The sequence below is a fragment of the Gopherus evgoodei genome, chromosome 2 (assembly GCF_007399415.2).
Source record: "Gopherus evgoodei ecotype Sinaloan lineage chromosome 2, rGopEvg1_v1.p, whole genome shotgun sequence".
Lineage (NCBI taxonomy): Eukaryota > Metazoa > Chordata > Testudines > Testudinidae > Gopherus > Gopherus evgoodei.
Window position 1 is genome coordinate 49,150,359 of NC_044323.1, and position 23,738 is coordinate 49,174,096.

The following is a 23,738-nucleotide window of genomic DNA, read 5'->3' on the forward strand; positions in this document are numbered from 1 at the left end:
ACGCCTCCCATGTGAACCAGTCGCCTTCAAACCGGGCTGTACATTTAGAAGCATTTCAGAATGCACAAGCTTAGACTGTGTATTCAGTTAGCGGGGAATTTACTGTCAATAAAGGCAATACACAATTAACCATAGATAGATAGATAGATAGATAGATAGATAGATAGATAGATAGATAGATAGATAGATAGATAGATAGATAGATAGATAGATAGATAGATAGATAGATAGATAGATGCTGTGTGCATATAGCAGGGTGTATTTTAATATATCTTTCCCAGGTTATCACCAGAAGCAGTACTTTCTTCTCTCTCAGACACACACATGCTTTTTCCCCGGCTTAAAATGAATAACCTCCCTTTCTAAACTCTTTTCTCTATATCACCAACAGCTCCATAAAGAAATCATACAATAACCCCGCCCTTTCCCCCCTAAAACACTAAGTAACTAGAAAATAAACATGATAATGACATTATAAAATTAGCTCCTATCTGAGTTTTCCAGCAATTCTTGGGTAAATAATTCCCTAGCTCAAATGTGTCCATGTTTATATGTGTTGGTGTGGGTTTATCGGCGCGCGTGTTGGCCTATGGGGGCGTGCTCCGATGTCCAAAATGCGTAGAAAACTGCTTTGAGCCCTTTTTACAATAATACTGTCTAAAATGATCATTCAGTTAGGCATGCATTTACATCCTTAGACGTTTAAACTAATTAAAGACTCAATTTCAAAACCACAAACAAACAAGCAAACAAAAAACTTCTGGATTTTAAAAGGACCCTGATATAGTAGGGAATACATCTCAAAAGTCCATCCCTATATTGTCAGAATAAAACTTATTTCAAAGAAAAAAAATAAGAAATACAAATGTGGTGTTTTGTTTTTCTTTGGTGTTGTTGAATGAATGAATGAAACAGAAACTGCCGGAGGCATTTAGGAAGACTCTGACTGATTATATAACTCCATATTATACCCTAAAAATAGATTCCTGTTTCCTGTTGTTGTCAATTCCTTCAAACGGTTGTGTCCCTTGTTTTACATGTAGCTTTTGTGGCCAGAGAAACATGACTTTATAGGCGTAAAAATAAAATAAAATAAAATACGAGAGAGTATTTTGTATTTTGTTTTTAGTGTTGTTAGTATTGCATGCTTTACGTTTTCTTTTTAAAAAACTATCAATAGAAGTATACTTGGCATATTCATACATGTCTATGTAGATGAAGACAGTGTGTGTGTTTGCATATGTGTAAGAATGAATGTACATCATCCATTTCTCTCCAATTAATTATTTTGTATTTCTTAAGGCCTACATTCCATCGTGAAGTTTTCTAGATAGCTTTAAGTTCTTTTTCCATCTGGCTGCCAGTACCGCTGTAACAACAACAATCCATCTCTCTTTAAAATGCCAGCTTGCCAGGCTTAATGTTTCAAATACAGTGGCATCACACATTCCTAATGCATTCTATTTCTATAATATGAAAGTCATTGTGTTTCGGTAAAGCTGCAATGAAATCAACATTAGCCTATAATTGACTAAAGGCCGATTAAACGTTTGAAATGGTTGTAGTTTGGGGTTTGTGGCCGTGAATAAACATATTCTGGCACTGGTCCTTTCTACCTTGCTTCGAGAGCTCAAATTTGGCAGTCAAAAGAAATGTCCAAAACCCAAACAATTAGTAGAAAGAACATTAATGATTAACTGCCGCTTTTCATTTTTGGGAAATATTTGTTAACAGATATTTAAAAGTGGCTCTTTAGTTTTTGTCTAAATCCCAGAGAACCCAGTTAGTGTCTACAGAAGAAAAGAAAAAAAAGTCGAAATCTTGAACAATTCCACCAGGGACTGAAATGTACGAGGAGCTTTTCTAGCGAGACTAGAGTCTCACAACCCATCAAAATTAACTTTGCAAGCCTCAGTCCCGAGAGTGTCTGGAAAGGAGAGCAACATTGTCTTTGCTTCAGCTTTGGGAGCAAGGGATTTATTTCTCTGTGCGGATTCACGATTTGCTTATTGATTTTTGATACCTTTTCATACACTTGAAGTCCACACTAGAAAGAAGTGAAGACTTTTCCTATACCATCTGATTCTTTAGTGACCAGGTAAATTAATATCGAGTTATTTCTGTGAATTCAAAGGATATTTATACAGGTCTAATTTCTTTAGAATCGACCTGGTAACTGAGTCCAACTTGGCAACCATCCCCTTCCCTGCTTTACCAGAGCGTCATACAACACATTGAAGGGCACACACACCTAGATCGATCGATCGATAGATAGATAGATAGATACATTCTGCGTTCAGGATTCTTGTTTGAGACAAATTAGTGTGGGAGCCCTATTCAGAAATTCTTTCTTTCTTTCCCACCCCCCCAAAAGCGTAGGCCTTAAATCCTGCCTTTCCCTATGAGAAGAAATATCTACACCTGCCTCCACCCCACCCCCCAAAGAAAGGCTTCGGCCTCCATTATTCTCCAAATTGTCTCTCTCCCCCCATAAATAATAGAGGTCCCTTCCCGGGCAGGCATCGCCCTCCCTTCTCTGCGGGGGAGAAGACACCCAGAAGCAGTGGGGGCCGCAGGGACAATGGGGCGAGAGAGGCGCAGCCTAGCTCCTGCCGGCGATTAAACCAGAGTTCAGCAAAGAAAGAAAGAAAAAAAAACAACCTTTTTTGCGGCATTACAACAACCCCCCTCAGCACTTTCCACTCCCTAAAGGTGTGGTCCCCCCGAACTCTAGGACAAAAAGAAAACAATCAATATTTACAACCACCATAGCTCCTTTTAGTCAAGAGTTATTAATATCAGCCAATCAACCCTGAAAAGCGCCCGCTCCATACTGACACATTTCCCTAATTAAATTGGGGAAAATTACCAGTATACGGCTTGATGTATTCAACCCTCCTATAGAAAATGCCAGTCCTTACCCTGTAAATTGCTCAAAGGACATCTACAGCTATATCTAGATATACACCTTGAGAATGTGTGTGTGCGTATACACACACCTTGAGTAATAATAAATCACTAATAAATAAAAGTAGATATACTTTATTCTTTGACTATATTATTTATACTCCTGTATTCTTTTATTATTCTAAAGTGAAACTCTACACACACACCCACAGACACACACACATTCCCCTATGTGTTCTACATACAGGTGCACACCCGTCACTTAACCCAAGCTTTAAGATGAAACACAGCTATACCCATATGTTGCCTATGGAAGAAGCAGTTACTTTACGCTATTCCTGTCTCTTGTTTGTTTGTTTGTTTGTTTGTTTTGCTTGTTTGTTTCAGGACCAGGATGCCTAGTTCTTTCTTAAGCGTGGCATGTAGATTTTACTACAAAAAAAAATACGTACAGCGTTCCACCTTTCGCAGGCTTTACTCCAGAGCTGTACAGTATGCAGCCAGAGTCCTTTCAAACCAACGTTCTGAAGGCATTCCTTAGCCCCTTGTCTGACATCTTTTGTTATGCAGGCTTTTGCTGTTGCCGAAAAGCGTGGAGAAAATGGTAGTATGCGCACCTGCAGAAAAACGCCTTCCTGGTGTTAACAACAAGCTGGAGGGTATAAAGCAATAAAACTGCCAAATGTACCTGTTCCTACTGAGTACATTACCTACACCCTATGAATCAAGAGTCCCAATAGGAACAGGAGGCCGGAGCACGAATGTTATAGTCCGCTCTTTCCCTTGTCTTCCTCCCTCTCTGTTTTACTATGAGCATTTTTATTCATTGTAGATTTGTAAACGCGTGGATCGGGTTACCCTTTCGCATGTTAACGTAGAACTCCTGTTAAAAGAGGAGAGCAAAAGCGAGACACTTACAACTGCATTCAGAGTTACTGAACCGACTCCAGAGGCTCAAGAAGTTGAACACCGATGGGTGGAGGGGGGATAAAACATCCCGGCCACCCTAGAAAAAAGACACCCCCCCAATTCCCCCAAATTGCACTATAAACGCCGAGAGATTAGGGGCTATGCACCGGGAAACAAATAGCTCAAACCCATCGACTGCATGTACGGTGCAATATGCAAATAGTGAGATCACGTTCTACCACTTCCACCCCTTTCCTAGGGCTAATAACCGTGCTGAGAAGCAAAGCAACGGTTTGTTTGTTTGTTTTAAATTTCTCTTGATGTTTCCAAAAGCGATGCGTTTTTAAATAGTCTGCAAAGGTTCGAAACAAGTCCCCTGGAAATGTCGCTCTCAGAAATAGTGTCAGGACATGTACTTCGTTTTGGATACGTTTCTGGGCTTAGTCTTGAAAGCTGTTTTGCAAACTGCAACTGCTGGTGGTTTTCAAAGCCCGAAGATTGATCCCATTTCCCAATCTACAGAACTTCCAGCTTTCTCTAAGTTTAACCAATTGCACATCTCCTTTCTTTTTCTGCCTGGGTCCTCTTCAGTAGAGTCTGGCTCTGGAGTTCATGCTTTCTCTAGCTGGACGCGAGGAGATTTAAACAAGGGAAGCAAAAAAAAGGATAGATCCGCAACAGTGGTGGTTCAAACTAAATGTCTTTCCCCAGTCCATCTTTGAAAGAGAAGTGGTAATACCACCTGGATGTTCAGATATAAATCCCCTAGCAAATAATAAATGGATTAATAATAACAAGGTATGAAGTTCTTTTTATAGAAAAAAAGGAGAGAATTGAAACTAAATGCGGCAGTTAGACAACCATTTTGATAAGAGGATAATTGAGGCGACACTGGTGTATAATTAGAGGATAATTTATGCTATATCCACTTTTATTCCACCTCCCAAAATAAACCCAGTCCATAATCATTACAGGCAAATTGTTCTGAATTTTATAGCAGCAATTTGAACAAAGTACTGCAGTTAATCATGGGAGATTTTTGTGTATTCCTGATTAGACGTCTAATTGCCTCCTTCCAGAAAGTAAAAATAACTGTAAAACGACTCTATTTTTATCATTAACAATGTTGACAATAAAATAAAATCAACTGGAATTGTAATCTAAAGACAAATTTAGGAGGAAGGCACTTTTTCTTGGGTAGTTTATATTGTAATCAAGATTTGCCAAACCACTAACCGCATGTATCATTTGCATATATTTGAAAGCATTACAGTAGCTTCTGTTTTCAATAGGAAAAAATGCATTACTGTCAGATCTCCAATGATTCGCTGCTGCAGTGAGCAGGCTGCTGCTCTTCCTAAAATATAGAGAATATTGTCTTGGTCAACAAGGAGCCAGTCCCAGGAAGAACGAGGGGCTGGAGCATGCACTTCGGTTCTGTTTTTCCACTTTTAAGCTTCCCTTTTCACTTGGGTTGACTGCATGTTTTGAAGTAGAGGAGAGGGAAACCTAAGGTGCATTCAAACTCTGGGCTGTACAGATGGACTGAAATACCTTTAGTAGGTTAGTAGCTGTGTTATACTTGGCTGTCTGCTACATTGGCCCGACAATGCACACAACAGGAGCAAAAAATGCCCCCCGTGACAGCATGGACTCCTTTTGTCTAATCTGCGGCTCGGAGGAAGCGAGCGGCTCGGAAGCCTGCGTTTGCAGCGCCTGGGGGCTGCTGTCTGGCGGGGAGCAGCAGAGCTCCGCGGCCGGGGAAGGCGCGCGCACGCCGCCTCGCCGCGCTCGAGCCGGGATTTGGAGTTACCGAAGGTGGGCTCAACTCAAGCTCGCACAGACGCCAGTCGCAGCCTCCGGGGTGGTGACGTCAGGGGTTGACTGACCAATGGGAAGGCACTGCCCTTCGGAGACAAACCATTCGACTTGTGGCGTCTCTGCCTCAAGTCTAAAAGCAGAAGCTCAACTTTACCAGCATCCACCTTCAGAAATCTCCGCTTTAAACTCCGCCAGCCAAAAAAAACAAAACAAAACAAAAAAACCAACAACCAAGGGGGGGGAATGGAGGGGAAGAGGAGAGGGAAAAAATCCCAGGACTAGCCCCCCCCACACCCCTCCCCTCACCCCTCCCTCCGCGAACAAGGCCCCTCTCACTACTGCTCTCCCCCCCCTCCAAAAAAAAAAAAGCCACCTCACTAATTCCCAGTGCAGGATAATAGGCTCTAAGGTGGCTGGGGAGAGAGCGAGCGCGCGGGGGGCGAGCCGGAGAGATCCGCTCTCTCACTCCCAAACTTTGATGATGACCATGACTACGATGGCTGACGGGCTGGAAGCGCAGGACTCCTCCAAATCCGCCTTCATGGAGTTCGGGCAGCAGCAGCCGCCGCAGCAGCCGCCGCCGCCGCAGTCCCACTCCCAGCAGAGCTCGCCGGCCATGGCAGGCGCCCACTACCCGCTGCACTGCCTGCACTCGGCGGCCGGCTCGCACCCGCACCACCAGCACCACCACCACAGCTCGCCCTACCCCGCCAGCGGCAACTCCTACAACCACCGCTCGCTGGCCGCCTACCCCTACATGAGCCACTCGCAGCACAGCCCTTACCTCCAGTCCTACCACAACAGCAGCGCGGCCAGCCAGACGCGGGCGGACGATGCAGGTGAGCGAGGCCGCGTTCTTGTCGCGTTCGGCTCCTTCCCCCGGCCGGGCTCCGCCGCCCCCGGGGATCGGCTCCAGCGCTGGCCCCGGAGCAGCCGGGACTCGCGTATTTGCGCAGCTCGGTGCTTTCCCTTCGCTTCGCACGAGGTGTGTGCCTGGCATGCAAATGCTGGAGCTGCCTTATTCATTGCATACGGTCCCTATAGGTATGCATGTCTATGCTGACATCCAGGTCTGGGTGGCTTTCAAGAGGCGCATCTATTTGTGGGGCTATAAAGCCCGGGGCGCTATTTTCCAGGGCGATACCAACAGCCCTTCCTGGCTTTGCTGCGATCTCTCCATCCCGGGAGCGCTATTTGGCGGCGGGTTTGGACTGTTTAGGTGTGAGTGTGTTTGTTTGTTTGTGTTGCCCATTAATATGCTCTGAGCGCTGGCCTACTGCTCAGCTAAATTTAACGTGAAACTGGCCATTTGCATTTCACCAAGCGCCCTGCTTCTGCAGCCGCCTCTTAATGGCTGGGGAGAAATGCTATACAGAGGTTGCAGTGATCCCATCCTCAGCTAAGGGAGAAAAGACAATGTTTGTTGCTCCTTTGTGACACTAGGCGAGGGGATCGGCATTAGGCAAATGTCTGTTAGCACCTGAGGAGTGAAAGTTTCAAGATGAGTTTGTTGTGGTTGTTTTTCCCCCTCCGCAGTTAGCAGATTATTTTTATGTACTGATCTGAGCACAAAAAGCATGGTTAAAGCTGCTACTGGTGATTCACTGACCACCAAACTGGCGACATGAAGTCAATTAGCCGTGTAAACGCCTTGATGGCCAGGCAGCTAGCAATCCATTCATTAAACAAATGCTGTGTTTTTGTAAGTAAAACAAGCCACCCAGTACACAGGCACGGCTTCCTTATGTCCGTTGATTCGCACTGTTCGAATAAGAGGTATTTCGGTGTGATGCCTTTAAGCACTCAGACCGGGTGCATACTGTGGCAGTGGGACTGACACGGCAATGGGATTGTTGCATGCGGGTTGTTCCGGAGGGGAAAGAGCAACAAAATGCCCCAGTTAAACAGTCAAGGAGGGTTATCTGCATTCTCTGGAGTGGTGACATTTCAAACATGCTGCTTGCTTGCAGATCAGCAAAAAACAACAGTGATTGAAAACGGTGAAATCAGATTCAATGGAAAAGGCAAGAAGATACGGAAGCCTCGAACCATTTATTCGAGTTTACAACTTCAGGCTTTAAATCATCGCTTTCAGCAGACTCAGTACCTGGCACTTCCAGAGAGAGCTGAACTGGCAGCTTCCTTAGGACTTACTCAGACACAGGTAAATTATGGGAACCCCAAATCACTGCAATCCTGGTCATACAATAAAAGGCCAACCAAAGAGAGATCTTCACTAGAAGTACATGATAGTAGAAAAGGTAACACACATGCTACTACTGTGCCAAATGTGGTGTGAGTTATCTTATTACACAGTACAGAGTAAATGGCTCACTACTAAAATAACTGACTGAATCTGCGTTTCCCCCTGCCGACTAGTTATCAAATTTTACCCTTCGATGGCACAACTAGAAAAAACAAATGGATCCAAATTATTACTGCACCAACATGAAATTGTTCGGTTGTGACAAGAGCACAGAACAAAGGCAAGAAAACCTTGGGCCTGAGGCAGAGATGAAAATAAAAAGCCAGACCGTGGCAACCTATAGAGACAGAGAAAGCAAGAGAGCATTAGAAAATACCTGTAAAATCAATAGTTAATTCATCCTGGATGACTAACTCAAATGCAGTGGTTACCCTTGGGCAAAATGTACAAAAGGTGATAATAGATCTGAAGATCAAAGACAACCATGTACAAAATTATAGCAGGTTAAGCCATAGTTAAGTGTGGTTGGTGGAGCTGTCCTAGCCTGGCTAATTTAAGCTTGAAAGACACTAGGCATTACAGACTTCACAAGCAGGGGTTAGTAGCACATGAATAAATACTATCCATTCATTTAAAACATAGTTATGTGCATTTATGGCTTTAATAAATAATTTCAATATTTTATAATTGCAGTTGGCAACAGTAGCTTTCCTGGGCAATTTTTAAATATTGAGTAGATATAAATTTTGGAAATATGTTTGCTTATTGTACAAATGGCATTTCTTCTGACATACGCAAGATGTGGGCCTGATCCTGAAAATCTACAGACAAACGAGTAGTCCCATTGAGATAATATCCTTGCATAAAGACTATCTGCAAGGGTTGCAGGATCAAGGGTTTGAATCTTTAAATTACATCCATATATCATTCGAACGTGGAAGGCCCGATCATGCAGACCTCATGCAGGGAAAACTCAATTTCGGGGAGTTTTACTTGACTAGAGAGGGCAGGATGCGACCCAAGGTGATTTATATCAGTTTCTCTTTCTGAAAAAGCAATTTCCATTCAAAACTGGTTTTAAAATGACGATAAAGCACTTGTTCTAGTCAGCCCCTTCCACAAGGATATAAGCAAGGACAGCTTGATGGTACAAATTGTCTGATTCAGGTTTTACTTTTAAGAGCCCTTTGACTATTACTGTGTCTCCTAACACAGGATGATATGCTTCTGTCTGTTTAACCACAGTTTCTCCAAATAATCAAACGACCTCCAAAATACAGAATGAGGAATATGCCACGTGTGTTTACATGTGTGTACATGTGTATATTTGTGTGTTCATATATATATATGCGTGTAAGTACTTAAATGTACACACATAGGTAGGTGAGAGAGTGAGAAATTAAAACAGAATAAATTCCATTGTGCACTACTGGTGGCCTGGGCAAGAAAATAACACCCAATTTTAAAACTTACATCTCCATTCCCAGTGTCACTATTTCTGTTATTAACAATAGGTTGTTCGAATGCTAGCTTGTTTAACCCTCTAAAAATGCCAGCTTGACCCCACATCTCCATCCCTACCACTTGGAAACTCAGAACCCTCTATATATCAAAAATAACCCCAGTCGGGTGCTTCCTGCTGTCAGCTAGGTGCTCCTCAGCGGCCTAATCTCTTCGCCTTTTGCTTACAGGTGAAGATCTGGTTTCAGAACAAACGCTCCAAGTTTAAGAAGCTGCTAAAGCAGGGCAGCAATCCTCATGAGAGCGACCCTCTGCCAGGTTCCGCTGCCCTGTCCCCGCGGTCTCCAGCTCTCCCTCCAGTCTGGGACGTTTCAGCTTCTGCCAAGGGAGTCAGTATGCCTCCCAACAGCTACATGCCTGGTTATTCTCACTGGTATTCTTCTCCACATCAAGACACAATGCAGAGACCACAGATGATGTGAATTGTCCAAGAGAAATAATCTATCAAAAAGCCCATGTCTCGATATGGCAAGCAGTCCGCTGTCTTGCCAGCGGTGCCAATTTAACAGGCTCTGTGTGAACTTGTATGTGTGGCAAGGAGACAAGGTTGGGGGTTTTTTTTGTTTTTTTTTTTGTTTTGTTGTTTTCTTTTAGTAACCTCAGTGATTGATCTTGAACAGAAAGAGACATTTTTCCCCCCATGCTGGCGCACATAAGACACTTCTCTTTAGGATGTTTTAATCTGGACTCGAAGGAACCAGCCTCGTGGCTTTGGAGTATACTGTCAAAGCAAACTTTTTTACAGACTTTTTCCCACCAGAAGAACCTGAGTATAGCCGGCAACGTTTTTACTTGTTTAATGAGCTAACGATATTACATGATGAAAGGGAGGCCATTCAAGCTCCTGCATTTGTATTCACCAAAGCCAGACTGGAGGGGAGGGGGCGCAAAAATGCTTGAAAAGGAAAATATACTGTACGATTAAAACATTACCACGAAGCAAAAACTGCATGCTTTATCAAAATGGAATGGACAGCAACCAAGAAGAAACCACTGTCTCTCCCTCAGATCTCTGCCCCCAACTCCCCCCTCCCAAAGTCTCCTGAAATCTAACAGGAAAAGGGCAAAGGAGGAACCCACCAGAACAACCATCCTATGGCTTTGAAAGGTTCAGTACTTGATTGAGGGTATTCTCACCAATTTACTAAGCTATAGAGACGTTTATATTGAGCAACCTTTCTGTATATATTGCTGAATTTTAGTTGTAAATATACTTTGTATGTTTTTGTCTTCTTTCATATATAGAGTAAAAGCCACAAAACGTCCGTGTGTCCTGTATTTCTCTATATATTATAAAGCACACCCGCTTTAGATAGCTAGCTAGATATTAACAAATTTTGTGACATAGAGAGCAATATATCTAACAACAAACCCTTGAAAAGATTTTTCTTAAAAAGAATAAACCTGAGACAATACATATGTAACTATTGCAAAAAGAATTGTGGATGTTTCTAATCGCCCGGTCATTTCTTAGCCTATGTCATTTCGGTAATTCCAATATTTGAAAAAAACATTATAGTGTCTTTTAATCTGAGGTTTATCTCGAAGTAAAATTCAGTGCTTTGCATTACTTCATACACAAGTAGGGCGGAGGGGGAGGGGGAAAGAAAGAGGTGCCCTTTTTGTTTTTGATTAACAGACAGACAATTAAAGCTACGCAATATTTTGCAAAGCTTGAAAGGTGCGTAGGTATACAATGCACTGACCAGGGCGAATTATATCTTTATTATATTGTATAAAGCACAGAAATAATGAAAATGAAAGTCCTTTCGTCACACAAGCCCCATACTGCGAGAATTAATGGCTAGAGACCTGGGCATCCTTCAAATTATGAACCTTGAAACCACTGAGCCATTTATCAGAAGTCAATAGAGATACTCAGAGTGCTCCTATAATGACAGCTATATACAGTCGTGCAAAAGGACAGTCACTATAATTAGACACAAAGCAAAGACTACTTACCAATATACCCGTTCCTTTTTTTTGTTGAGCAACTTCCACGCTCAGTCAGTCTTCAGAATGGTTTAAAACCGATCAGTCTTGTCATTTTCTACCATTCGTATTGTTACATTAAGAAAAATGTTTTCTTTTCTTTTTCCCCCCTTCCTACTGTGAAACTTTGGGTTCAGAGCTCCCCAGGATCAATTCTGAACAAAGCCTCCAGCTGCAGTGCCATCCAATTTGAAGCAGACATTGGGGACAATTTAAGGTTTTTATCCACAAGAAGGTTTTTTTTTTCCATTCTCTTAAATGCAGCCATAATTAGAGTAATTTTTCATGTAGCCCGCTGATTACAGCGTTTTTACCGTCAAAGATAATTACCTGTAATTTTCTTCCACTTTTAATACTAAAAAGCCATCTTTATTTAGATTCAGGAACAGGAAAGGCGAAACAAAAGAGGAAAATTATTCTGTTATTCATACACAAATTGCAGAGACGTAGGACCTAAAATTGAAAATTAACCAAAATTATAATGCTGAAAAGAATGGAAGAGGCTTCAGAAGTACAGCTGGTAGTGGGTCTCACTGAATTATTCAAATTACGTGAGAGAGAAAGCTATCATACATTTAAACCAACAGTATTTTTTCTTTTTTAGAAAACCCGGTGCATATCTACCTAGCCTCTATTTATGCAGGTTAATCCTAAACCAGTTGAAACATTTCAAATGTATGTTAGATCTATCTATCTATCTATCTGTCTATCTATCTATCTATCTATCTATCCACTCACACATTCTATATCCCAAGATATCAGAATCCAAAGATACAGCAGTTGTCCCTTAATCGCGTGGGCTAATACTTAACCCTTTCCAAGCCACTGACTTAATCAGTGTGGCTGATTCATGAATATGATGAATCTGAGGAGCTTTACTCGTGTATTTTGGAGTACATGTTGCTGCTGTACCTTTAAAATACATGTGCACGCTCTGTCAATAGCCATTGCGTTGTGGAGTACTGCATAGAAAAATGTGATAATTTTTTTCTTGTACTTTTTGACTGTTTCAAGGATAGACTTTCTTTAGTAATAAACCCAATACAGACATGTAAGATGACACAAGCAGGCCTTTGCAAGAGTAATAGGGTGAACAAATGATAGCAAAGACAGTGTCATCTAACATTAAATAGCTGCCACCAAAAGAGAGTTTCATGAAACAGCGTCATCTATAGATAGAATCGGAACAAGTCTCTCATTGTTCTTTCCTTATGGCTTCCTAAAATTTTGGTTTCACGGAACTGTTGTTCAGCAGCATGTTTGTATAATATTCGGTAATATTCTTCTAAAACTTTGGGGTACATTAAAGTTTGGCCCCTCAAGAAATACAATGATGGTTCCTTTCAAAGCCCATCCCCTTCTCAGATAAAAAGGAAGAGCTTTGAATCAAGCCTGGTAGTTTACGTGTGCCTCTTTGCAGGTGGAACGGTGCTTGCCTGATCAGAAACTCTACCACCTTTGCAATAACAGTAAGCAAATTTTCTGAGGTAAATTGCAAGGTTAAAACGATAGCCTGCCTCTGAAAATGTACGGTGTATTATGACAATAGATACGAGGCACACGAGTACAAAATACATAGCAACAGGGAAAGATCTGAACGAATATATCGTGCGCTCTTTGACTAGTAGTTCAAAAAATGTACTCGCGATTTACAGTCATAGTTATTGCGGTACAGCGATCAGCTTCCTTTCAATGCATCTAAATAGAAACCAAGTCCACTCTGAACGTCTATCGAGCCGACTAGCAAACCAATCTATAGAAAGAGAATTTCCTATAGGTCCTCAGAGTGAAAACTATTTTTACAGAACGTGAACCAACCCAAATCCTATTGACTATGCAGAAATACTAGTAAAAAGGACGGAGTTCTGAATCTATGAAACAGTGGTCTAACAGGATGATAGAAATTACAAAAGCAGCAAAAGTAACCACGAAAGTGTGAAAAGATAAAGATGAGCTGTGCGTTGAAGAATACAAAAAGCAAAAACTTACCCCCAGTGAAAATCTGTTAAGCAATGATCAGGGTCTAGAAATCTATACTGAACAGAAGCAGTGTAGAATATTTTTCTGAGTCTCAGGGCAGAAGCTCTTTCTCTATATTCTTGGTTGAGTGAGCACATCCAGGTGTGAAATTGTTTGCACACCCCAGCACCTCTTATATTGCCAGCAAAATTAGCTGTTATTACTGTCACTGTTTAGTGATGGTTAGCTTGATAAAAAAAACTGCTGTAATCAAGACCTGGCGCATCTTTGCAAATTACAGATAATTGTAAACGTCCAGATTATGATAATAGCATCCTAATCCAGCCTGCAATATAATTATTACAGAGTGTTACATCTGAAACTGTCCAGTAGGGCTAATTCAGCCATTATTTAGACCCTATTTTTGCACTGCAAATGGGTTGCTGAGTTGAAAATGTACGATTGTAATTTCACGGGGCACTCAATGAGTAATGGTATAGGAAGAGAAAAATACAAAAGTGAAATGTGAACAGTGGCGATCAAATCAAACTCTGAAGGACAAAAGACTGTTTGAATCATAGGGAATAGGAAGAGCGGGAATTAAGAAAATAGCAAATCAGTGGTCTGCAGTGTTACGTGTCCAAATCTCAAATAGTGTGAGTTCGTTGTGTATTCAGGGGCTGATACTTCTGCGAGCTGCTGTCTGAAATAATTCCTTTTCTCAGCTCATCTCGTCCCAGGCAGTATTTCCCTAGGTTGTTGGGGTTTTTTAAACACCTCTGTGCTCCCTCCCATACCCCAAAAAAGCAAATATTGCAGTGGAGTGATTGCTTTCTCTCAGATGATTTAACTATCTGCACGTCACCTTCCTAGGAACAGAAGCATCTTCTTCTTCTTCATAATAATAATAATAATGATAATAAATAATAAATAATTAATTATTAATTATTAATAATTAATAAAATATCCAAATTGAATTTGCATCCTATCTGGCCATCGTGCAAAAAGCACAAGAGTATGGAGCCCATAGGCCTAATTCCCTTTCGCGTTCACTCAGTGGAGAAGTCATCAAGAGTCCTACAGGAAATTAGCCGAGAATGCCTTAATTGTAATTAATTAAACAAAAGAGCCTGACTAACACGGCTGCCTAACAGCTAGTCAGGTTTACTCATTGGGCTATTGGCTTTAGTCTCACGATGAGTTTATATTAACCCCGGATGTGAAGCAAACCAACCTGCTTCCTTTTTAATGGGCCAAATCATCAAAGTGTTTTTGTTTGCTTGCTTGTTTTTAATAATCACTGTATTAATGTTATGCCTTTTAAAATAAGTCAATCCAGGAGACATATGTTGGGTTAATCACTGTAGGTTTATGGTAGCAAACGGGATATATTCTTGCCTACAGTATTATACCTGGAAAGTAGTTCAAACTGTGTATAGGTAAATTTCGACAGTTCCTACAGAGTCCATTGTCCTGGGCTCCTTATAGGACGGAATTGATGAAGGCGCTGTGGATTTATGACCTTTAAGGACTAAATTCATTCTTGGGAATATTAATACTAATTAATATTAATAATATGCGAATTGCATGCGCCTGTTCTTCATGGAAAACAATAAGAATAGCGCGAAGAAAGGAAAAGGGAGAATCAAGGGATACCACAAGTCGAAAGGTTACACAATACATTATATGCTACATGGAAAGGGCACCGTAAGGATTTCCTGGAATCTGACGTTGATGGCCAGATCCTCAGCTGGTGCACAGAAGCCTGAAATCAATGATACTACTTCGATTTACACTAGCTGAGGATTTGGCCTTTCAAGTGAATTTGTACTCGAAAGGCTTCCTTATAGCTATTGCAAAAGCATCGACTGAAGTCTGCTGCACATAACAGGCTTTTCTGAACGGCAGAAAACAATGAAATCCTATAATGTGCAGCCCAAATTTCAGGGTGCCGTTCCCTGTGCTCATAATTTAGCCTGTGGCTGGCAGTGCACAGCTGAACCTAAACTGAGATTCCTCACCGGAATGAAATGAAAACTCTCTGGTGTCTTGAAGGTATTTTTCTTTGGTTAAAGATAGTAATGTGCGGTATTTTACGGCTTTGTATAAATCTTGCATTAGGATGTGGATCAGGCCCAATATGGTATATAGTTTTGGCAGATAAAATGCTGCTCATCCCCATAAATCACATGTAAACAGAGGCACCGCAGAACAAAGAACAGAAACATCTAATTGCTGTAACACAGGATCTCCCTTTAAAAAATAAGAGGCTTCATGTAAATTACCCAATTTCTATCTCCACGGTTCTTGTCTGACCTATGAAACAGGTTATTACATTACTGCAGGCATCGCTCAAATGACTGAAAGCAAGGAGGGGAGTGTGTGTGGAGGGGGGTTAATTTAACTGAAGCAATGTATATATGTTCTGTAATCCACAACTGAAAACTCTAAAGACTGTCAGTCGCAAAATTGCGTGGTAGAAATATTTAATAAATAACACATGTGCGAAGCACGTTTCTGATGTATTCCTACATCGGTGCTGCCAGATCTGAAATGTGTAACGTCTGGAGGCCTGAATGCCTATACAAAGGAATAGTTGCAGCTCGGGATAATTTATTGGGGAGCTCTAGTGAAGTGAAAGCGAGAAAAACGCCTGCCTGAGCTGGCTGGGGTTTATGTGGTGACAGGTTGGCGTGTGTATATGTGCTTGGAAGGAAACTTGGACATTTCTCAGGGGCGAAGCACTCTCCATCCGGAGAAAGTGCCCGGGAGATATTATAGCGAGTGACCAGGAATCAGGAGTGGACAGTTTGTTTATGATAAGAGAGCCCAGCAGGGACACAGGATTAGGGAAGCCCAGCAGAGCAGCTCCTGGACGATTTATCTGACATTTGTTACTGTGATATCCGGAGCGATCGGGTGCCAAAGAGGACGCTGCAGGGCACAGGCGAAGTGGGGACTTTGTGTGTGTCGCTGCGGCAGGGTGTGTGCACTTTCCGGGGGCGAGCATGGGGTGTGTGTGTGTGTGTGTGTGTGTGTGTGTGTGTGAGAGAGAGAGAGAGAGAGAGAGAGAGAAAGAGAGAGAGAGAGAGAGAGAGAGAGAGAGAGGCCCTGCGGCTCAGCCCTGGAGCCGCTCGGCACCCACAGGAATGCGGCTCCTCTCGGCTCCCCGGTTTGCCCCAACTCCACATGGCCGCCAGGAAAAAAAAAAAAAAAAGGCAGCAACTCGCCCAGTACAAACTGAACATCAGATAAAGGCCAGTTCATCTCTTACCAAGACAAGAATGGAATGGCACCAAGGAGAGGGCTGGAAAGAGCCCAGAGCTGGACTGGGACCGGCTGTTCTGCTGGAGAGGGGCACACAGGGATGGGGAAAAGTGTCCTAAAATCTATAGGTCCAAGCCGCGTTAGTTAGATATAGATATGCGCGCATCTGATCTGTCGATGGCTTTCACACAGCGACCCCAGCAATGGTGTGTATATAGCTACCTATTGCAGTGATGGGCATATACACTGACATACACTGACCTCTCTCCAAGCCTAGTAGTCTTTACATACCTGGCCTGAGAGCTCCGGGGTATTAAACCATCACAGATCTACCCAGAGCCACGGACAGTGTGTTTGTGGGGAGGAAGATAACCGGGGGGGTGGGGTGGGTGGGAAGGGAACAACATCATCAGAAGCAATTAAATCCTGGAGTGGGATTGAGGTTGAATCCAAATATGTACGTGCAGAGCTGGTTGTTTTTGCCCAGAACCGGGGAGCCGTTGCTTTTAATAACAGGCTAAACAATCGCAGACCCAAAACTTCAAGGTCAAGGTTGACCATAAAATGCCCACCTCTTTCTTCCTCTCTCCCACTCACCAAAGTGGCTGGGATCAAACATCCGAAAGAAAGAAAGAAAGAAAGAAAGAAAGAAAGAAAGAAAGAAAGAAAGAAAGAAAGAAAGAAAGAAAGAAGAGGACGGGGAAACTCTGGAAAATATATTTCCACTTTTGATGTCCTAACCTGGAAAACAAAAGGACAGAGAATCCCCAAAAGGGGGAACGTCTATAGCAGGTTCAAAAGCTGTTTTGAAAATAACGCTTTTCTAGAGCAGAGCCAGGACAAGCAGGGAACAAGAAAGAAAGTACGCGCTTGTCTGTTAATGAAGAGGAAATTAGCAGGAGATAAAAGTTGAGCTTTTTCAGCAGCTTCAGAGTGATGGAAATTCCCTAAAACCTTACAAATACAATCAGCAGGCAATACTCAACAAGCAATCACGGCGCACAGGAACAACACGTAAAATGGAGCAGGCTGCCCCATAAGCAGCGAGTTAAAAAAAAAGAATGAAAGAAAGAGAGCAAATGTTTACAGATAACCCCCCTCCTCAACTAAGGAACACTTCTGAAGTCATTGCATGCTGCATGTGCCTGTGTGTCTGCACAACCCTCCCTCCTACACACACACACACACACACACACACACACCCCTTCCCAACGTCCAAGGAAAAGTTCTGCAGAACAGACTAATCCATTGTACTAAAAGTCAATTGCTCTTCCCCCCCTCGCCCCAACCTGCTACAAGACAGCGAGCCTTGGCTTCTTTCTTTGGGAAAAAAAAAAGAGGCGGTCAAGAATTGGGGGAGAACAGAAGGAGGGGGCCGGGGAAGAAGGGACGAGAGACAGGTAACTGTGCCGGAGGGTACAAAGCGTGTCTTTTCAGGTCTGTCTCCGAGCTCTGGAACAGCTCTCACTGAACTCCTCAGCTGACAGGATGCCATTTTTTATGTTCTAATCCAGGAAGAAAAGAAAAGAAAAAACCTTTGTCACATTGATCGCTGCCGTTTTCCCGCATTGCAATCAATTTCTCACACATTTTCTTATTTCTTGCCCAGGTTTTAATAGCGATCGCTCAGTTCTGCCCCAGAGCTGGCCAACTCCGCTAAAGGCCCATGAGAGGATTGACCCTACAAAGACCTGGGAACACAGCTGTTCTGTTTGCACAGGGGACGCCTGCCTGTACTGGGTTTTATTTTAAGGGGAGGGAGAGATTCTTCCAAGTGAAAATAAATAGTAATAAAGGGTGTTGAGATCGTTTTATTCTGCATAAGAGGAGGCCGACAACACAGCACACATTTTGAAGTCACGTCCCGCTCACACAATACAATCACTAATGCCCCCGACTGGAATCAGTCCCGTGTATTGTGGGAAAGCCATTTCTCCTGCCCCATTATCAGATCTCCAGCCTCTTATCTGAAAATTGTCCCCGTTAATTGCAGTAAGACTTTAAAGATGAAGAAGATAACGATCGCTCGGACGTCTGGGCTTTTCCATGAAGACAGTTAAAAAGGTTCCTCCAATATCCCTTATTCAGAGAGTATCGCTGGCCTCTACCCAACACAAGCTTTTTAATAGGCACAAGGAGAGTTTTGCCCTCGTTTTATCCTTTTCTCGTATTTAGAAGCCTCCTTTGAAGGAAATGTAATTTGTATAATTACCCTAGCGACTGCGGAGCTCTCAAAGATAATTGCTCTCAGACAAGGATTCAGAGGGGCTTTATGGAGAGATTTCTCTCTCCCAGTGTTAGAATTTGTACTGTTCTTTTAATTGCAAATAATGTTGGGTAAAGTGTAAATTGTCTTTGAAAAGCCCATTCTCCAGATGAAAGTTTCCCTAGCGGGCAGCTCTAGATTTACAAGGAGGACCTACACGGCCAGATCCTGTAAACCTTTACAGTCCGTAGGGCTTCCCATGAGATTGCGCCTCTAAGCAAGGAGTGTCTATCTGCACCAGGTTCGGGCCCTAAACAAATCTATCTCGCCAACAAACAAGACAAGCAAAGGAATCTGTTCTTTTTTTCTCTTTGCAATGGAAAAAGGGGTATTTTGGAAACGTCTCCCATGGTTGAAATAATTTTATTTATTCAGAATATACAGTTTAATCCCTCTATCTACACTTATTTACAGGGTTAAAACAACATTGAAAAAAAAGTCTCTGGAAAAGTTGAGGTCGTAGATTTCAAGGCACCATTGATAGTGTCCACAGCTGAGCAAAAATTGTCCGTCTGTAAAAAAGGGTCTCCTTTGAAATGCAATAAGTTACATGCACAAGCGTTACACATTTAATTTTGTTTTGTTTTGCTTCCCTTTAAAACTCCCCCACAGGCATTCCTTTCGTTATGATTCCTTAACAGTAAAACACAGGAGTCCAGGGGAAAAAATAGTCTAATAAATTGTCCCAGAGGCCAGCGCTAACGGGTGTTGTAGGGAGCCGTGGGGCTGGAGGTGGGAATTGAGGGAGTTAGCACTGGAATACCAGGAAGTGGAGTTTTCTAAGTAGCTGGATGCAGGGGATGGGTTGGAGTTTGGAGCATGAGGATGAGGATGGTGGCTGAGGGATCTGGAAGAGCCCTGAGGTTCCCAAACCGCAGGTGATTGTGGAGAGTTGCAAGCCATGGGGTCACTGGAGCTGGGACTGTGCTCCGGAGGCATTTCCCCGCTTTTCATAATCTTCTTGATCTTGGATCTTTTATTCTGAAACCAAATTTTCACCTGAGAGAAGGGGAAATCAAGATGATTAATACCAGCGTAATGTGAAACGATCTGAGGCAACAGGCTGAGGGTCTGACTTCACTCGGGGAGGGGAGAGAAGAGAGTTAAATCTTTCCGGACACCAGCACGTCAGTTACCCAGAGCAATCTACTATCGAGCGTGGTATTTACAATGATCGCGTCCGGCCCGATCCTGCGGGCCAACTTTAGTCTGTTACCTGGAGGAATGCAAGCTCGGGTCCGGCGGGTAGGTATTCTGTCCCGGCGCTACCCCCTCCCTTGTCTGCGGCCGGCAGTGCCTTGCTGTAATTACCTTGCGAAAGCCACCGCCGTCCTTTTCTGAAGAATTTTGTTTATGGGAGGGTAATAGAAGCCCATAAAAACATTTCAAAGGAAGCCAGGGGGAGGGGGAGTGAAGGCAAGCGAGAGAAACGCGTCTGATTCAGATTCGTCTATTCCAGTCTCTGCTCTCTCTGCAGACTGAGCAGGCTCTGTCCTCTGCACCAGGATTATTTTTGTTCCAGTGCCTTTCCGGCGATAGAGTGTAAACACAAACAACAACCACGCCAGTCTCGCCCCAGAGAAGCAGGCCGGGTGGGTGGGTGGCCAGCTCATCTATCTATCGCTTTCTGTGCCACGAATTCAACCCGGAAGGTAACAGTGAGAGGTTATGTTTGTAATGGACAACGTCGGCGTTAGAGATACGTGCCCATGGAGTTGTTCTCTGCATATAGATCTGAAAGCCTTCAAGCAGACTATGAAAGTGCGAGAGACATCATCACATCCCCCTGTTCCCCTTTTTGCACAAACCCCGGCTTCCAAAGCTCCTGCGTATGAACGCTAGCGAGCGCCCAAGCCTTTGAATATAGAGCTGTATGTAATACAAAAACCAGGAATCAACAACGAAACGAAACCCACTCCGCCCATTTAAAGAACAGCAGGCCTGTCTCGCGTGTCTTAATGAATAGGATCCGGCTACTGTTTATATCCCTCACCAGTGGCATCGGCTCTCCTCTCTGGTGGGTGAGAAAGACCGTATTAATACCGACAAGGAAAAGGCAATAGGTCCCAAGGCTGCATTACCTGTGTCTGTGTCAGTCCCAAAGAAGCAGCCAGTTCAGCTCTTTCTGGCAGGGCTAGGTACTGAGTTTTCTGAAACCTCCTCTGTAACGCAGCCAGCTGGAAGCTAGAATAAATAGTCCTGGGTTTGCGAACTTTCTTTGGTTTGCCATTCACCATTCGCACCTCGGGCTCCGCCACCTCTTTCTCTAAACAATCCAAAATAGATCAGGTTAGAGTTTCCCGGAAAAATCAAGTCCCCAGTGGAGAAAAAGAGCAGACAAAGATCCAGCCCACTGGCCCAGCCACTGCAGCCGCCAACTCTACAAACACAACCCGCGCGGGGTGAGGGCTATTTAAAAATACTGGTGGAATAGAGGCGAAGGAATGAACAGGAGCTGGCAGGGGTAAATGGAGTAATCTCCCACCATCCTGGTGGGGCACCTAACCAGTTTCCGTTCCCTCTTTGCGAAATGTATTGGGAGAGAGCTCTGGGGGACTGCAGATCAGTCCTACAAGCCGGTCATGTTTTTTAAACCTCTGAAGTTCCACTGTGAAGGAGCCCAGTGATGGGGGTGTGCACTGGGCAGTATATTTCATCCCTCCATTCCCCCCTCGGGCGAGTTGCAGCCACTGAATTGCAGGCTGCAATGTCTCGAATTCCAACCCGCAGAGCCCAGACGGCCAGGCTGGGAAGACGCAATACTGAGGTCTACGCAGTTCAAAGGCCCACAAGAAAACTGGCCTCCTTCAGTTCAACAGAAAGTGGCCGGCTCCGGCTCAGACAGAGGGCCGATTATAGTTATAATCATATCGCTGCTGATCTGCAAAGGGCACGCAGATGCGTCTGCTTTCTTTTACAAATAGCCTTAATATGCCAGTGGCCTTTATTTTCCCTTTGATTTGATGAGCAAGAGCAAACAACAGGGGGAAAAAAGTGAAAGCAAATATCTATGTATATAAATGACGTAAGAGGTTGGCGGGAGAGAATTGCAGATGCTGCAATCCATTGGGACTGCTACTGGAAAAGTCTGGTTTGCGATCCAATCTGTTTCACAAAGGGGTGGGGGCAGAGGAAAGATAAGGTACCCCAGTATATCCGTCTGCTCCTGAGTGTGCTTCTTGAACTGTGTAAGAAGAACCCCAGAGAAGCAGATTCGCGCGCGAGCGTGTGGTTTTAATTCCGCACGCTCACTGGATGCTAAATACGAGCAGGATTAAACATGCGCCGCCCGGACCAGATCAGATCGGACCAGAAACCTTTCCAAAAGCAGATCTCTCCCCTCCACACCCGCACTGCCCTCCCTCAGCCATTGACCAAGCCGTGAGCACTACAATTTCCTCACGACATTCATCTCCAAGCAGGCTCCAGTCGGCTAAAGCAAAACATTGCAAACTGCACAAGCAGTCAGACATTTCAGAGTTTTGGGGGTAGAATTCCGGCCAGATCGTCACCCTTCCCTTGCCAGGGATTTCCCCAGCCGCGGGGGCCGGAGGAGGGGTGGGAGAAGCAAACTTTATTTCGTTTTGCACAGTTCCAATAAGCCGGAGTTTGAGACACAAACTCCCGACATTCTTTCTCTTTCTGTACGTAGATTTCTCTGGAGGCAGCCCCGGAGGCCCTGGGCAATTTACAAGCATTTGCTTTGCTAATGGATGGCTGCTTCTGAGAGAAGTTTTAAGATCATGCAGATTAATTCGGTGGGTTTATTCCCACCCCATTTAAGGATCGCTAGCTGCGCAGGATACATATTTTAAAAAGCCACGAAGCCAGGTGCCCAGAACTGTCCGAAGAAGGATCCATCCCAGCAACGCTCTCGGGGAATCATTCTGCCCTGATGTTTTGGCTTCCCAGCAGCCACTACTCCCACAAACTGTTCCCCATCGCCTCAGTTTCCTCCCCCTCCGTACCAGCAAGATATCCCCCTTTAATCCAGCCCACCCCACCCCCCAGCTCTCACCTGGCTGGTTTGAAGAGCTCTGTACCCGGTTGTAAGCCCCGCTGTACTGGTGGTAAGGACTCGCGTAGCTGTAGTCTGCATAGGCTTTGGCAGGATAGTTCCCAGCTGGTCCATTCATGCCGTGGTACTGGTACTGGTAGGGATTGAGCGCTTTGCCGTAGGAAGCCGAGGTAGGCGAGCAATAGCCATGCGGGGCTCCCCCCGTTGGACTATAATAGTCGGAATCCGTAGCCGAGGACTCGGGTAAAGTTGGAGATTCCTGAGACGGATGGTGCATGGCTGCAGACGTCTGGAAAGGAGCCTGGAAATCGCTGGATCTGATATTGGGGACCCTTCTGTCAAATACTCCTGTCATACCTTGGAGACGGCTGCTTGCTGGGGCTGGCTGCTGGGGCTGCTCAGGGCTAAGCAGACATGTCTGGGGGAGGAGGCTGGGAGTCTTTGAGTCTCTGTGTCTGTCTCTGTCTCTGGCAGACTGCTGGCTGGGGCGCAGCATAGGCTTGGTTAAATCCTTAATTGCGCTCTTACGCACAGCAGGGTGGATCGGGTTCCATTGGCCAGAGCAATCAGGAGCAGCGACACCCTAACTCGTCCAACTAGTTTTGCACAACAAAGCTTTGCTAGGGGGAAAAAAAAGTCCATTTCGAGCTCTTTTAAAGTGAATACCAACAGCAATGAACAAGGCATAACATCGGTATCAGGAGAGTCTCTGCTCCCCAGTCAGCTGGAGAGAGATGTGCAAATATTATAGACATCACGCTTGGTGAAAGATCGTCACCACTACCGCTCAATACACACACGGAGCTAAATTCATCCCTGGTGCAAATCCACGTACTGCCGTGGACTCAGACCAGGGATACATTTGGCCCAAT

The 23,738-nt window shown here is 44.0% G+C and overlaps 2 protein-coding genes and 1 long non-coding RNA gene across 4 annotated transcripts in view; 1 reads left to right on the top strand and 2 right to left on the bottom strand.

Moving 5' to 3' along the window:
* LOC115645664 overlaps nucleotides 1-13,463 on the bottom strand; it is a 32,608-nt gene extending 19,145 nt beyond the window's left edge. For both annotated transcript variants that reach the window (XR_003998795.1, XR_003998794.1), the window contains exons 1-2: nucleotides 13,346-13,463; nucleotides 11,327-11,809 (exon numbers count right to left, since the gene is read on the bottom strand). This is a non-coding gene — a long non-coding RNA (uncharacterized LOC115645664). The remainder of the gene's footprint in view (nucleotides 1-11,326; nucleotides 11,810-13,345) is intronic.
* Nucleotides 6,027-10,663, top strand: DLX6 (distal-less homeobox 6). Its single transcript, XM_030550627.1, has 3 exons — nucleotides 6,027-6,476; nucleotides 7,608-7,801; nucleotides 9,535-10,663. The coding sequence occupies exons 1-3, from the start codon at nucleotides 6,116-6,118 to the stop codon at nucleotides 9,784-9,786; spliced, it is 807 nt and encodes a 268-aa protein (XP_030406487.1). The 5' UTR covers nucleotides 6,027-6,115; the 3' UTR covers nucleotides 9,787-10,663.
* A 4,956-nt stretch (nucleotides 13,464-18,419) lies between the features above and the next one.
* On the bottom strand, nucleotides 18,420-23,355 carry DLX5 (distal-less homeobox 5). Its single transcript, XM_030550628.1, has 3 exons — nucleotides 22,867-23,355; nucleotides 20,930-21,114; nucleotides 18,420-19,847 (listed from the first exon to the last, which is right to left on the bottom strand). The coding sequence occupies exons 1-3, from the start codon at nucleotides 23,219-23,221 to the stop codon at nucleotides 19,521-19,523; spliced, it is 867 nt and encodes a 288-aa protein (XP_030406488.1). The 5' UTR covers nucleotides 23,222-23,355; the 3' UTR covers nucleotides 18,420-19,520.
* Nucleotides 23,356-23,738: the final 383 nt, after the last annotated feature.

Coding starts and splice junctions, on each gene's coding strand:
- DLX6 (XM_030550627.1), top strand. CDS start 6,116: ATGATGACCATGACTACGATGGCTGACGGGCTGGAAGCGCAGGACTCC. Junction 6,477..7,607: donor GACGCGGGCGGACGATGCAG/GTGAGCGAGGCC, acceptor GCTTGCTTGCAG/ATCAGCAAAAAACAACAGTG. Junction 7,802..9,534: donor TAGGACTTACTCAGACACAG/GTAAATTATGGG, acceptor TTTTGCTTACAG/GTGAAGATCTGGTTTCAGAA.
- DLX5 (XM_030550628.1), bottom strand. CDS start 23,221: ATGACAGGAGTATTTGACAGAAGGGTCCCCAATATCAGATCCAGCGAT. Junction 21,115..22,866: donor GAGCTCTTCAAACCAGCCAG/GTGAGAGCTGGG, acceptor TGGATTGTTTAG/AGAAAGAGGTGGCGGAGCCC. Junction 19,848..20,929: donor TGGGACTGACACAGACACAG/GTAATGCAGCCT, acceptor CCCTTCTCTCAG/GTGAAAATTTGGTTTCAGAA.